General features: G+C 40.9%; 1 protein-coding gene across 1 annotated transcript in view; it reads left to right on the plus strand.

Moving 5' to 3' along the window:
• The window catches only part of sorl1 (sortilin-related receptor, L(DLR class) A repeats containing), a 93,699-nt gene that overhangs the window by 65,661 nt on the left and 12,563 nt on the right, over positions 1–15,475 (plus strand). Inside the window, exons 11-30 of the mRNA XM_062419261.1 lie at positions 773–846; positions 1,390–1,478; positions 2,128–2,306; positions 3,297–3,483; positions 4,491–4,619; positions 5,204–5,289; positions 5,717–5,889; positions 6,112–6,243; positions 7,007–7,098; positions 7,973–8,219; positions 8,346–8,484; positions 8,561–8,734; positions 8,854–8,967; positions 9,070–9,192; positions 11,262–11,381; positions 11,516–11,641; positions 12,447–12,557; positions 12,651–12,782; positions 14,854–14,985; positions 15,110–15,244. Of these exons, the coding sequence (XP_062275245.1) occupies positions 773–846; positions 1,390–1,478; positions 2,128–2,306; positions 3,297–3,483; positions 4,491–4,619; positions 5,204–5,289; positions 5,717–5,889; positions 6,112–6,243; positions 7,007–7,098; positions 7,973–8,219; positions 8,346–8,484; positions 8,561–8,734; positions 8,854–8,967; positions 9,070–9,192; positions 11,262–11,381; positions 11,516–11,641; positions 12,447–12,557; positions 12,651–12,782; positions 14,854–14,985; positions 15,110–15,244 (2,694 nt within the window). The remainder of the gene's footprint in view (positions 1–772; positions 847–1,389; positions 1,479–2,127; positions 2,307–3,296; positions 3,484–4,490; positions 4,620–5,203; positions 5,290–5,716; positions 5,890–6,111; positions 6,244–7,006; positions 7,099–7,972; positions 8,220–8,345; positions 8,485–8,560; positions 8,735–8,853; positions 8,968–9,069; positions 9,193–11,261; positions 11,382–11,515; positions 11,642–12,446; positions 12,558–12,650; positions 12,783–14,853; positions 14,986–15,109; positions 15,245–15,475) is intronic.

Consider the following 15,475-nt stretch of genomic DNA (forward strand, 5'->3'; position numbering starts at 1 on the left):
CATTTTATCCTGCTAACACTGAATGAAAAGAATCCAGAAGATGTCCGTGAATCACTCGACTGTTCCTCTACTGCCACTAGCAGTTCAAAATGTTAAATTATCCAGTGAAATATCAACATCTTCCAGATGGATTGGCACAAAGTTTGGTACGTTCCCCCGTAGAACAAACATCTTTTGGTGAAGACATGAAATCTCTCAAGTGGCTCCACATGTTGACATCCTTAGACACACAATGAAGAAAAACTATGCAACACCGCCAAATACTTACATCATGTTAAAACTCCTTTGCTGTTGGTTACCAAACGCTTTTACTCAGAAACAACTCTGGACAATTTTTAAAATGTACTTAACCGCAACTGCTAAGATCAAAACCAAAAAAAACAATGGTTGGTAACTCTTGGCTGTATGGCTGTCCACTCTCAGTATAATTTAGTGTTGTGGAAAAACAAGGTAAAAAAAATGAGTGTGGTAAAGTCCACTTTTGTGTGTTTTTCAGCATGTTTCCTTGTTATATGCAAGCAGATCATTCCTGGTGACCTGCCGTATTAAATAACATTCTACTGTTGGTTGAAAGTGTGGACACATGACCACATGCATTGTAAAGATACAGAATGCTACTGTATGGTTTGTGTTCTTGGGTTACAGATTTTCCATATGCGAAAGCAAAAGCAGCGGCCACATCAAGTCTATTCAGGGAAAACCCCTATAATGTATGTGTGTGTGTGTGTGTGTGTGTGTGTGTGTAAAATGACCTTTTGTCTTTTGCTTGCAGGATCTGTAGGCAGGAACCTGGCCAACAAACCCAATGTGTATGTATCCAGCAGTGCGGGAGCCCGTTGGAGAGAGGTCAGTGCAAAATCTGACACAGATGACAAGAAAAACACAGCTTGTAAAATTGAGTCCCAAGCAGCTTTTCTATCAAACAGGCCACGGTGAATTTCATTCCAGCGCCTGCAAATGTAGCCAAGCATGATAGTATTGAGTGCAAGCTCACCAACTCCTCAGGATAATATCAGTCTCTTTAGCTGCTAAATGCTCCACTATGTTCACCAGCTAGTTGCTCATTCTGACTGTCTGCGTTAGTGCTGGGAAGGTAGCATATTGCCGTTTTATAACTTTCAATGAAAACAAGGTTGATAAGAGTGTAGAGACTGAACCAAACCAAAACACTGTCACTATCTAATCAAACATGCTCTCCTTCCTTTACTGATATTCCTTTGGCGGATGTTTCTGTACCACATTAAGAAAATAAAGGTGCTATTTCATGAGGTCATTAAGATGTCTTCAAGTTTCCAATTAAATTGATGCTTGTATTCACTAAAGAGCTGATTCATCTTTTGCACAGTATGTTCTTGTAGTTTACTGACCATCATGTTTCCTGTACTCCAGGCATTGGCAGGCCCTCATTTCTACACATGGGGTGACCATGGTGGTATCCTGATGGCTATAGGACAAGGAAGCGCAACCAAACATCTCAAGTAAGTCCAAGTGGTCTGATTGAATGCTCCTCCAGGACAGAAAAGAAATCTGATTTGAGCTTACATGCTAAATCTGTCATTCAGTTGGTTCCACCTAAACAAAATAGCTTTAAACATTAAACCCAGAGAGGCTTGTGACTGGAAGGTTTCCATTTGAAATCCCCAAACAACATGAGGAAAACGGGGGAGTGAAGCACATAAATGGCACCTGTCTCAGTGGATGTGGTCATTAGTCAGCAGGAGCAGATTTTGTGAATGTGAAACGGCTTGTTCTTCTAGGGGGAAACAAATAAACCTTCCCTTGGTAAACACCGCTGTGCCAACAGCAACAATGTAGACTACACAAATACGTGTGCAGGTGACAGTATGTATTAATATGGAAACAGCTGACTTTGTTTACGTGCAGAAAGAATTCAGTTCTTACCCTGGTTACCCAGTAACCTGATTTTGGCTGTAGGCTTGATCCCATGTAACTCCTATTCTGTGGTTAAGAGTTGTTTTTTCAGATGTTCTTAACTCTCCTCTTGTTGTTGCCCAATCACAGAATTAGTGGCTCAATGAAAGGACATTCTGGTAACTGTTGTAATCAAAGGGAACACATACACAAATGCGAGTTGGATGATTAAAAAGTTGGCCATGTCCCAATCAGGTTCAGCACCAATGAAGGCGAGACATGGACCGACTTTCAGTTCTCAGAAAGGGAGGTGTATGTTTACCAGCTGCTGACCGAGCCTGGGGAGAAGAGCACCATCTTCACCATCTTTGGCTCATATGCCGACCAGAGACACAGTTGGCTCATCCTGCAGGTCAACACCTCCGACGTTCTAGGTAGGTTGGAAAGTGAGAAGGAGGTTCAGAGGACATGAGAGGAGTAGAGATGGAGATCCCCAGCTCTTAGCAACAACAGCTCAAAACAGTTATGTATATGTTCACAGCTCAGCTGCATTTCTCAACAGATGCTCTCATTTATTTGGAGTTAAAGTCAAAATTAAATGAAAAAGGCCTTTTTAAACCTTTTAGATCACATCCTTGCCATGTTGTACACCTATTTAACAATAAATGCTAAACAAAATACGAAAAATCGGATTCTTTGTATTCTTATATAAAAATGAAATCGTGTTTTCCTCCTTTTAAGCAAAATATGATGTGTACTTGCGTAGGCTTGAACCAACTGATTTCAACCAATAATATTATAGCATCTACCCATTAGCCACAGAGCTAAGATTCATTATGACACGCCCACTTAGATTTTCAAATCAGCGTCATGTTTCACTTGTCTATCCTTTTTTCACATCACAATATGGAAGTTAGATACTCTCGAAATGCTATTTCATCTGGACTTTGATATACCTTGAGGCATCAGGAATTAATATATATTTTTAGAATGTAGCATTAGCTTAGCATGTAACATTGTAGCATATACCAGTAATTAAGCAGAAATTAAGCTTAAATAAAGGAGAGGGCGCTGCTTTACCAAAGATTAAAGTTGTAAAATCAAGCTATCTTGTTTGCAACTGAGTATCATACTTGACTAATAAGTAGAAACCCATTGAGATGTAGAAGCAGAAAATAATGGAGAATTTGCTGTGTGCAAATATATAATAACAAGAGGAGAGAAATGCATGAATTTTCAGGTGTTTTAAAGAGTTGTACATCTGTTTAGTCAGTCTGCCAGATGGAGCTTTTCATCACTTGAAGATCCACTCAAAGTTTAGAGGAGAAATAATTGGAGGGACCACCAGGAACATTAGCATGTAGCTTTGAGCTCCTCATCACTGTCAAGTATCTGAAGTGTTTTTTTCACTTTGTTTCCTCCAGGCGTGCCTTGTTCTGAGGCTGACTACAAGCGCTGGTCTCCGTCAGATGAACATGGAAATGAGTGTCTGTTGGGCAGAGAGATAACGTTTAAGAGACAAACTCCTCACGCGACATGTTTCAACGGAGAGGACTTTGACAGGCCAGTGACCATCTCTAACTGCTCCTGTACACGCCAGGACTATGAATGGTAAGGGACCCATACATGTGCAAAACAGTCTAAATTACATCACCATAATAAGAAAAATACTGATATGTAAATTCAGAAATACCTCACTTAGCATGTACTCAGTATTTGGTGTTCTTTGAAATGTATTTTGTTCGTCCGTGAGATGTCTACTGAACTGGTTTGGAGTCCATCTATAAAAAATGAATTTAATTGGAAATTATTTATAATTTTAACTTAAACACAACAAAACACAAATCTGATTGTGACCATACAAGGCTAAAAGTCTACAGCCATGCTAGCAGCTTTGTGAGGTGGACTTGGACACAGCAGTCCTTTGAGCTAAATGCTAATGTCAGCATGCCCACAATGAGAAAGCTAACATGCCGATGCTAAGAAGGTGCTAGGTTCACCATCTTAGTTTTCATGCTAATATTTGCTAATTAGCACTGAACACTAAGTATAGCAGAGGCTAAAAGGAATATGATGTGTTTGGCAGATATTTGCTCATAAAACAAATGGTAATTTAGACCTGATGGTGGCGCTACAAAAGAAGTCAAGGGTTAGAAGTTATTACAATTCACCTTGAGGAGAGCATGAATATATGAGCCACATTTAAAGACAATCCATCCAGTAGTTGTCAAGCCATTAATATTAGACAAGATGAAGCAGATCCTCACACACCGCATTGGAATGACGTTGCTAAAGTGATAAAAGTTAAACATTTCAGTGTGTATTCATTAGCTTTAGTGTAGGTTGAACCTCTGTCATATCAGCAGTAGATGACACTGACTGGCTGATACCTGACTCTTAATTAAATTTCAGTTCTGGCAACTAATACATTGGTCTCAGCCTACTCTGCACATTTTTAACTGCTCCTGGATCTCCCATCACAGCTCATAATGAGTCTGTTTTAAAATGCATATCATGTGCTGCCATTAATCAGAAGAGGGCAGAAGTTAACTGCCTGTTTTTTTCCCTCTCTTTTCCCTCCTTGTTTTCTTTCTCCCGACCTGTCTTCCTCCCTGCAGCGACTACGGCTTCAAGCTGAGTGAAGACTTGGCTTTGCAGGTGTGTGTGCCTGACCCCGAGTTCTTAGGTGACCTCTACGCCCCTCCAGTACCGTGTCCTGTCGGCACTACCTACCGCCGCAGCAAAGGGTAAGCTGCCATTATCTGACTTCACAGTGCAGAGATGCAGTCTGGGATTCTTTAGTGTGGTTTATTAGCATAATGTTGGCGTCTGCAGCACTAATGTATTCATATTTACATGCCTTTTTCTCATAGTAAGCTTTCTTCCTTGGTGTTTTATTGACCTTATGTCAGGTTTTATCAAATATTTTCATATAGAAGTCGAAACAGCTAAACACTGGGCCTCATAATTCTTTGAAATTTTATTTTTTACATTTTTTTGCAAATTCAAATTTGTAGAATTATTATATAAACTATATCGAGATAAGACAGGAAATAGCTAAAACCTTAAGCTCAAATGCACATTAGCTGAACCCCCTGAGCCAAGTACTTACTAACATAGTAATTATAACCTGCAGTCACCAGCTTTTATTACATTAATCAGTTATTATTACTTGAGAATTTCTCTGAAGAATGCAAACCAGCCTGTCTTCTCTTGGGTTTATTACGGCTATGGGGAGAACTGATGTTGCCGTCATTAGATGAGTTTGGTGAGAGCACCACCAAGTGTCCAACAGAGGTAAAACTCTTTTGGTTTTTCCTTCCTGCTGCAGATACAGGAAGGTACCAGGGGACAGCTGCAGTGGAGGAGATGTGGAGTCCAGACTGAACGGAGAGGTCCTTCCCTGTCCTGTCGGAGGTAAACCTGAAAAACTTGAATCATCAACGGAAACATTTGATATGGATTTCCAATCTTAACACTACTTAATGTAAACTGAATGCAGTATTGCAATATTGCAATATTGTGCAGGAAGAAAAAGCCTCAAAATGTCTGATATGTTACTTCTACCTCAAAACAAGGAAGGTTATATAACATGAAAAGCATCACAACATTATAAAAGTAATTTTAGTCACACTACTGATCTGTTAGCTGTTCCACTTCATTGTTCCTGACTGAAATATCTCAACAACTATTATATGGACTGACATGTTATAGAGACATTCATGGCCTGCTGAACATGAAGCCTACTGACTTGTGATCACCCCTGACTTTTTTTTCTTTCACATGTTCAATACTTGTCTGTGATAGTCTTTTCCCATCAGACGTGTCTCCTGTGTTCTTGCAGAGAGTAACGAGTTCATCCTGTACGCCGTGAGGAGCTCCATCCATCGTTACGACCTGGCCACCGGCACCGACCAGGCCCTGCCTCTGGCCGGACTCAGACAGGCTGTGGCTCTGGACTTTGACTTTGATAGGAACTGCCTGTACTGGGCTGACATCTCACTGGACACCATACAGGTTAGTAACTCATTTCTCTGGGACACGGACAAACTGACAGCTGATTGGTAGAGTTTGTTTACAGCGTCCAAACTCAAATGAAGCTGTTTTTGCTCAGTTAAGAAATGAATGTAACAGCTCAGCTTCAAACGCCACAATAGTCTCATTTGGTTTTAGTCTCATTTGATTCACCATGAACTGCTTCTTTCTCTCTCTCTCTCTCTCTCTCTCTCTCCCCTGCAGCGTCTGTGTCTGAACGGCAGCACGGGTCAGGAGGTCGTAGTTAGGAAAGACCTGCAGAACGTGGAGGCTCTGACCTTTGACCCCATCAGTAGACTGCTCTACTGGGTTGATGCTGGAGCGCAAAAGATTGAGGTATAGCAGAGTATTATGTATGTATATACATGAATATTTGTATAGTGTTGGCATTGTGTGTGAATCATGCTTGTTAGATATCGGTAGTTGATGCTGTTAACTGGTGAGATTATAGACCTCATGCTAGCCAATGTGAGTCAGCACACACAGATACAATGTAGATGTAAATCTGGGTCAAGCTGCCAAGTATCTGCTCTGTGAATCAAAAGTAAATAATAAAAAATAAAGTGGGTAAAACCAGAAATGTGAGGTGGGTTTATTAAAAGGGGAACAAATACAAGAAGAAAATAAAATAATAAAATATTGGAAATGGGATGAACTAATACCAGGATATAGGATTCAACGGCAGCTAAAGGTCTGTTAGGTCAGGGTTACTGAACGGTGTCACCTCTCAGAGTATAGACAGCACAGCCTGACTGTGGAGTCAGTCTAATGGTCAAAACATTATTTACATGAATACTGGGCTTCCACAGGAATGCTCACCCAGTGTTTGTCAGACTTCACTTTGTACTGATGACTGAACATGGAGTGTGTACGACTCAGAGCACTACCAATACAGAAGCATTTAGAGCTTTAGAAACATCTACATCTGGCATTACTACATTATTGTTTCTCTTACTATACCATACTACTTAACCGGATACATGTAAGAACTACAGTACTCTAATTACTATCAGTATCAGTTTTTCACACAAATGTATAATCCGTGTGCTTATAATCATTGAACTTGATGTTGTCCTATGATTCATGTTTCTGTTTGAAGGTTTCTAACCCTGACGGAGATCTGCGTCACACCCTGCTCAACAACTCTATCCTGGAACATCCCCGAGCCCTTGTTCTGCTGCCAGAAGAGAGGTAACACACACGCTTCTAAGTCTAGTCCTGTGTCATCATCATCATCATCATCATCCAAAATATAAAACACAGAATTGAAACCTGCAATCACTTTAAAATTGGTCGACTGGTCTTTTTATGAAACAAAACAACATTAAATGCATTTTTTTAATCTAAGTGTCAAACAAGAAGTGAAACTCTATGTGCAGGAGTATTAGTCACGCTAATGTGGTCAGAAAATGATGGCTTGAGGCTATATGACTAACCTCAATCACTCCCTGAACCTCCAGTAATTGTAACGTTAACCCTTGAGCAGCCATGCGAGGAAGGGATGAGCAGACAGTCTGTCCTCACACAACCTCATTCTGAGAGAGTCAAAATACCACTTCTGCAAATGTTTCTCGGTTTTATTTAAAACAAGCTCAGCTAATCAGTATTACCACACTGGGGCATTCTTTTTTGAAGTTTATTTTTCCCTTATTCCCTTTTGTCTGGGCCAGAATATCAATATATTCCTGACTCAGTGCACTCACTTCTTCTCTCTCTCTCTCCTGTTTCTTATTACCATAAAGGTCTTATTGGAAATTTTACAGCCACTTCCAGACAGCCTCAGTGCTTTCTAACAGATGTCATTTTTGAAGTCCAAGATTGACATAGAAAATCATACATTCAACCAAGTATTGGTTGGTTCAAGTATTTTAACACATTTGCTCCCATTTACTATTTTTTAAATATAAAATGTTTTGTTCTTAGTTCTATTTGTTGTTTTATGTCCAAATGTACCTAAAAGAGGATGCTTAGCTGATCAAATTGTGATTAAGTCCCATACAAATAATAAAACAATACAGTGATTTGTGTAAAATTCCAGTTAAATTCATCCTTTATCCTTCTTCAGTCTGATGTTCTGGACCGACTGGGGAGACAGAGCGGCCGGAGTTTACCGCAGCTACATGGACGGAACCAACGTGTCCTGCATCGTGTCGGAGGGCGTGCGCTGGCCCAACGGGATCACGGCTGACGACCACTGGCTGTACTGGACCGAAGCCTACAGCGACCGCATCGAGAGGGCAGACTTCACCGGGGGCCAGCGCAGCGTCCTCATGGAGGGGCTGCCCCACCCGTACGCCATCGCAGTCTTCAAGGTGAGAACATATATCTTCCTGTCCGCACACTCCTCCAATGTTTGTGGATGGAAAAAGGTGGATTACATTTTAAAAATACGTTAAATGTTCTTCGCTAAGAAGCTTTTGATGTCTGTTGTTTTTAAGAACGACCTGTACTGGGATGACTGGTCCAGAATGGGGATCTTCAAAGCTCCAAAAGCTGGTTCCCAGAATAACGAGCTGATTGTCGGCAGGCTGTCTGGAGTCATGGATCTCAAGATCTTCTACAAAGGGAAGAACAGAGGTGAGGAACCGAGACTGCAGGTAAAACAGAAGAACTCTAAATGATCAAACTGACGTCTTGAACTTTTTTCCACCAGGCCACAACGCCTGTGCTGACCAGCCCTGCAGCCTGCTGTGTCTGCCTCAGCCTGGACACAGACACACCTGTGTTTGCCCAGACGGCGCCCCGACTATAACCAAGCCCAACGGAGAGCTGCAGTGCCAGTGTCCCACCGGATACCAGCTCCAAAACAACACCTGCGTCAAGACCGGTGAGGCGAAAGCACACACTGTAGAATAATGACAATCTAGTGCTGTGAGACATGATTTTCATCTCAGAAGGGCGGCCTGATTAATTAGAGCTTCATATGATCCATTTTCCTCCAATCAGAGCACAGCTGTTTGCCAAACCAGTACCGCTGCTCCAACGGCCGCTGCATCAGCAGCATCTGGAAGTGTGACAGCGACAACGACTGTGGAGACATGAGCGATGAACAGGAGTGTCGTAAGTATTCGGCCGTATCACTCCTCTCACAATGCAGATGCATCCAGAAGCTGTTTCTATATTTTTTTTTAAACTCTTATCTGTGCTCGTTGGTGTTTTCAGCCACGACCACCTGCGACCCGTCCAACCAGTTCCGCTGCGTGGCCTCAGGTTCCTGCATCCCGCTGGCCTTCAAATGTGACCATGAAGACGACTGTGGAGACAACAGCGATGAGGAGCACTGTGGTAAGATAAACTGCTGTTTATTACCCAAACCCCAGCAAATGAGAGAATATTGTGTAATAATTCAGATTTATTTCAACCTGACGTATTTCCCACAGACATGACCACGACACTCATGAGAGTCATGTTGCACTCACCAAATGTGTTATATTGATTTGAAGAAAAGAAGGCTGCTGAGCCTCATGCAGCTTTCCAAAGAAGAATGATCACTAAACTAAAAGAAAACACAAAAACTGGCACAAACCTGGAATAGCCAGTCATGGCTAATAGCACTAGAACTCATATCCAGGGTAACTTGTTTCTATGACTATAAAGTGTCTCTATCACAGAGCTGTTGAGTGCAAAGTAAGCATGACTCATAGAGGTTGAAGTAAAGCAGAATGTTCCTTTAACACTGGCAAATGTACAGTTTGTTCACATGAAGCTGTACATTCAATTAGAACAATTCCATCAATAAATGAAAACAAAGTAAAGACCCACAGAAGTTAAGCTACAAAGCATTTCATTGAAAGATAAAAAGTGAAGGTCAGTAATGGGAGGTTTAATTCATGTGTTATGATCTCTACATTTGACAACATGCAGCTTTCTCTTTGCACTTCAGGAGCAGCAGAGATTAATGCTGGGAGTGACCCAAAAACCAAAAGGTTGTTGTTATCTTAATGAGAGGAAATAAAAGTATAAATGAGCATCATGTCAGCTAAGCATAGCTTCAGTTTTCTCAGAAAGTCAACTGCAACTTGTTTCTGACTAAAGGCCCGTCCACACCAAGAATGATAACTGTAACAATAACTATATGTACAGTAGTTTCAAATCTAATTCTAACTCCAGTGGATGGTGGAGTCCACACCACAATTATAACAACAATGACATTGGTGAACAAAATCATTGGGATCACTTTCAGAGCAATTGATGAATTTGATGAAACAATAGAAACACTGACAGCCAATCAAAATCCTTCCCATTATCCATACAGTAAGACCAAACCTGCATTTATTTATTTTATTTCTTTATTTGAATGCGGTTTTGCTCCTTTCTCACCACGGTGACACCCAGAGATGATTTCTTTAGATAGGTTTGTCTCTCTTTATTATACAAAGATTCAGGATTTGTATTCTCCATTATAATGTAAAAGAACTACAGCTACACTTTATGCTTCAGACTGTGGTTGTGTCTTTCTGTCATAGCGTAATAAAAGCTGGTCATCTGTTTGCTTTGGTGCATCATGCCTCAGCGCCTGCTTGGCTCAGTCGGTACAGTCTGGTCTGTAAATACTCAAACATCATAGCAACCAGTGTCCTAAAATACTTCTGAGCTACACACTGAATAAGTACCCGACTTTGAATCCTTCTGCTTTTCTTTTTCTTTTACTGTGCAACACAAGCAGTAACAAGTCATCAGTAGCTGCTGACACAGCTGGAGCGTGCACATCATGATCGCTATAGTTCTTGGTGTGGACAGTTTTTTATAGTCACGTAATGCTCCAAGGATCTAAGGAACTGCTTCATTTAATTGTGTTGCCCTGAGCTCTGTGGATAATAACCAGGGGCAGACATTCTTTCTGCTTTTAATGTAGTTTTAGAGCTAAGGAGAAGCCACCTCTCAGGAACAGGTCATTTCTAGCTTATCAGTAATATTTGTCTGTTATAATACTTTTTAACAAGGGAGTAGGGTTAGTTTAATGTTCACATCAGCATGCTAACATGATGTCAGTGATGATAGAAGAAAAGTCAGAGGATCACCAGTGTGGTTAGAATGTGTCTTCTATGGACCTTTGAATATATGTTGTAAATTTCAAGCCATCTGATAGCTGTCGAGACATTTCAGTGTTGAGTAGTGAACAGATGGTCAGACGTTGCCGCCCCTGCAGCAAAAATACATGCACAACAAAGGAATACTGATTTTGTAGATTTTATATGCGACATTTATTGGACACTAAAGCACAGTCTGAAACTGATGTAGAAAGGTAAAAGGAATCAGTATTAAAATGTCTGTGGATCTGACGACTTTTTATACTTTTATGCTTTTTTTTTTTTTTTACAAGCACTAACTGTATCTTTGATGTGTTTCTCCAGAGTCTCACCAGTGCGGTCCCGGAGAGTTTACGTGCGCACGAGGCGTTTGTATTCGTGAGGCGTGGCGCTGCGACGGAGACAACGACTGCAGGGATTGGTCGGACGAGGCCAACTGCACAGGTGACGAGCGTGTTCCTGACTACTTGATACATAATGTAAAACACTGTGGAGGACACATACAAAGAAACTGTATGTCCCACAAAAAATATCTTCTTAAATGTCTAAAATGTATCTTTATATTTGTTTGTTCCTAGTGGGCCACCATACATGTGAGCCCAGTAGTTTCCAGTGTCACACAGGTCACTGCATACCACAGCGCTGGATGTGCGACGGCGATGACGACTGCCAGGACGACTCAGACGAAGACCCTCGATATTGCGGTAACTGAAACACAAACATTTACTTTAAAAAAGGATACGATCACATAATATCATAAGTTTTTCTGACATGTGTAGATCTCTAACAAAAAATAACACAAAAAGACATTTGGTTATAAGACACTGGGCCTCATGCAGCAACATTTTAGTTTCCTTATCCTCGACCTCTCTTCCTTTTTTTCAGAGAGGGAGTTTGCTCAAATTGTCCAAAACTGCACAAATTCATCGTAAATTGCTCATTCAGGTTGATGAATGTCACCTGTTTATGAGGAAGGAAACTTTCATAAGATTTCATGAAATATGCTGTTAAAATATGTTTAAAAAGTTGAAAGCCATGAATGTGATACAGTGAGCAAAATAGGAAATGTGCAAGTTTGGTTTAGTTATATATGTTATAAGAAAACTATATCTATTTCTGTATTTTATTTAAATCTCAAAATCAGTCAGGTGAAGACATTCAGGAATGTTTTTTTTGCTGTGTTAAAGTCATAAACTGCCATGTGGAGACAGGTCTGTCCCATTTTTAAATTTCATTGGTACCGCAGAGAAAATTCTAGTAAAGAAATTCTCTAAATCACCATACGTGCCACTTAAGAAATCTACGTATCTATTTGAACAAGTGTTTTCTTGCATGAGGCCCATTGAACATCAGCTTACATTTTCATTTCAGTCAACAACTGTTTGCATCTGCACTCGACAATCTGTCATCAGGCACAGTCAGACACAGCTACAAGTGGGGAGCAGCAACGAAAGCAGCATTTCTCTGTCATTAGTAATGTGTTGTTTTCATTCTTCTACATGTTTACAGAAGGAACTCAATGTAAAGGCTTCCTCTGCTCCAATGACACCTGTCTGTCAGCCACCGCTCACTGTAATGGCATCAAGGAGTGTCCGGACGGTGCTGACGAGCACAACTGTGGTGAGTGATGCACAAAGATGATTATAGTGTATATATACAGTATATATGCATATAATATAATACACTCTGCATCTTGTGTCGTTCCACCCGTAGACCCCCTGTGTACTCGCTACATGGAGTTTGTATGCAAGAACCGAGCCCAGTGTCTGTTTCAGTCCCTGGTCTGTGATGGGATCAAACACTGTGAGGACGGCTCGGACGAGGACGCCGAGTACGCTGGATGTGGTGAGGAACGCTCACACGCCTGCACTGTATATCACTGTGTTGTACCTGAGAAATCATTTCTCTCTTATCCTTGAATTCCTGGTCTTAGCACTTCGTGATGCTCCGAAAATTCTAGAAAGATGTCATCCTACCGAAGGTTTTAGCCTTGTAGGTGCATAGTTTTTCCCAGCTCAGCGTTTGACACAACTGACCATGACAATCACATTTTTGTCACTACTGGAGATCGTGTGTCGGGAGAATATGTTTTGCCTTTTGGTGTTGCTCAGGGAAGCTTTCATGGCCCGCTCCTTGTCTTACTGTACATGCTCCCATTAGGTTCTATCATCAGAAAACAAAACAAACGTTCACCGTTATGCACATGACACACAGCTGTACATTTCACTCAAGCCTAATGATAATAATGACCTGAGCTCCCCGACTGCTGAGATGGATGCAGTTAAAAATTGGATGAGTAGTAACTTCCTCAAACTAAATGAAGACATTAATACTTTTGGTTGTTCCCCAAGCAAAAAGAAATGTACTCTGTCACAAAATTAGACACCTTGCTGCTCAGATTAAATCAGAGGTAACATGTTGAAGCATTATTCTTGATTCAGAGTTGAATTTTAATTCAACCAAAAACAGCTTTTTATCACTTGAGAAATATTGCCAAAATACGGCCGTTCCTATTCCGCAAAGACAGTGAAAAACACATGAATGCATTAATTTCTAATAGATTAGACTCCCACAGTGCTGTTTTTAGTGGACTACCAAAGCAGTCACTTAAAGTACAACTCATCCAAATTTTGCTGACAGACTTTTAACCACAACAAAGAAGAGTGAGCTTCGGTTTTAGCTACACTTCATTGGCTCCCAGTGTCTTTCAGAACAGATTTTAAGCTTCTTTAACTTGTTTTAAAGCTTTAAATTGTTTTTTGGGGATGGGCCTACATCACAGATTCTCAGTCGTTTTACAATCCTTCACAAGCTCTTAAATCATCTACTGCTGGATTTTTAAATACACACAATTATGTGCGCAAGGAATTAGGAAGCACAACTTTCTTCAATGATGCTCCGAAAGGATGGAATACTCTACCTTAAACCTCAGCTGAAAACGTATTTATTTTAATTAGTGTCATTTTATCTTATTTTTACTAAATTGTCCAACTTTATTTTTATTTGCTTATTTGCTGTTGTTTTATTGTGTGGTGTTTTTATTTTTCTCTGTAAAGCACTTTGAGCTACATCCCTTGTATGACAGGTGCTCTATAACCAGAAGTCTAGAAGTGTGTCATTATTATTATAATTATTATCATTCATTATCTTCAAATGAGGGAAAGATCCCTGCAGCAGTATCACTCCAAAGAGTCAATGAGATAAGAGCCACTAACTAAACCTCACATGCAATACATGTTTTTATTGGACGTTCCCTGTTGCTCACACGCCTGTGCACTCATGAAGTTACTCTTGTGTGTCAGCTGGAGCGTGATGGTGTGGATCTGTTAAAGGCTTAAAACCATAACGGATAATAGGAGTCGACACAAAGAAGTTAAAGCAAGAAAATCATAACTTATTTGAATTAATCCAAAACAAAATGTCCAAAGTGTTACTATGTATGCATGATTGTTAAAACAGTGAGTGATGCAAACAAAACCATAAAGCAAGAATAGAGAGCTTGGAGAGTAGAGAGCAGAGTTTCCTCTTGCCCTCTCTCCTCTCTCTTTCATCTCAGAACTCGTGAGATGTGCTCTTATAGCATGGAGGACACGTGGCCCAGGTGTTCCCAGCTGCTAACGACCCAACCCCTCCTGCTGGGCATCTGTAACACAGATCACAAACACAAACACAAGCAGCCCAACAACATCTAACAGCTGCTCTGTTCTGCAGTATCAGTTAGATCATATGTTTCTCCTGTCATTCCTTCAGCTCATGAGTTAAATCTAATGCTATTGGATTCTAACCTGAGGCATAATAAACTATCCCAATACTACATTTACACATCAGATCCTGTAAAAATGACTCAGAAATATTCTCTTCATTTCTACACCATACACACATTAAATAAAATACTGTATTCATTATTTTCTGTCAGCCACGCCGTCTGAATTTGGCAAAGTGTGCGACGCCTATACCTTCCAGTGCGCCAACGGAGTGTGCGTGAGCCTGGAGTGGAAGTGTGACGGCATGGACGACTGCGGGGATTACTCCGACGAAGCCAACTGTGGTGAGGAGGAAGAGCACACGCAGTAACACACACGCACACACTGCACGATTGTGTTACTGCATCTGTTGATTTGACATGCAAGGAAGAAGAGTGATGTCCAAACTTTGCTCTCTGTGTGTCGCAGCTGCTCCCACTGAAGGACCGAGCTGCTCCAGGTATTTCCAGTACGAGTGTAAAAACGGACGTTGCATTCCGACATGGTGGAAGTGTGACGGCGAGAACGACTGCGGGGATTGGTCCGATGAAGCTCAGTGCACAGGTACGCTCGCTGAATGTGGGTTCTGTTGCTAACGACAATAAGCACACTCAAACTTGTGTTTGAATTAATAACGTTGCATCTGAAAATCGACAACAGCAAAACTCCCTCATCAAAAATCAGGTTTCTCTTACTTACATATATTCAGGTTTTCTGAGTTTAATCAGGATTTTGTAACATCACATCCCACCTCCCCTCTGTCTCCATGTTTCTACTCAATGTCTGCTGTCAGCC

The sequence above is a fragment of the Scomber scombrus genome, chromosome 5 (genome assembly GCF_963691925.1).
Source record: "Scomber scombrus chromosome 5, fScoSco1.1, whole genome shotgun sequence".
NCBI lineage: Eukaryota > Metazoa > Chordata > Actinopteri > Scombriformes > Scombridae > Scomber > Scomber scombrus.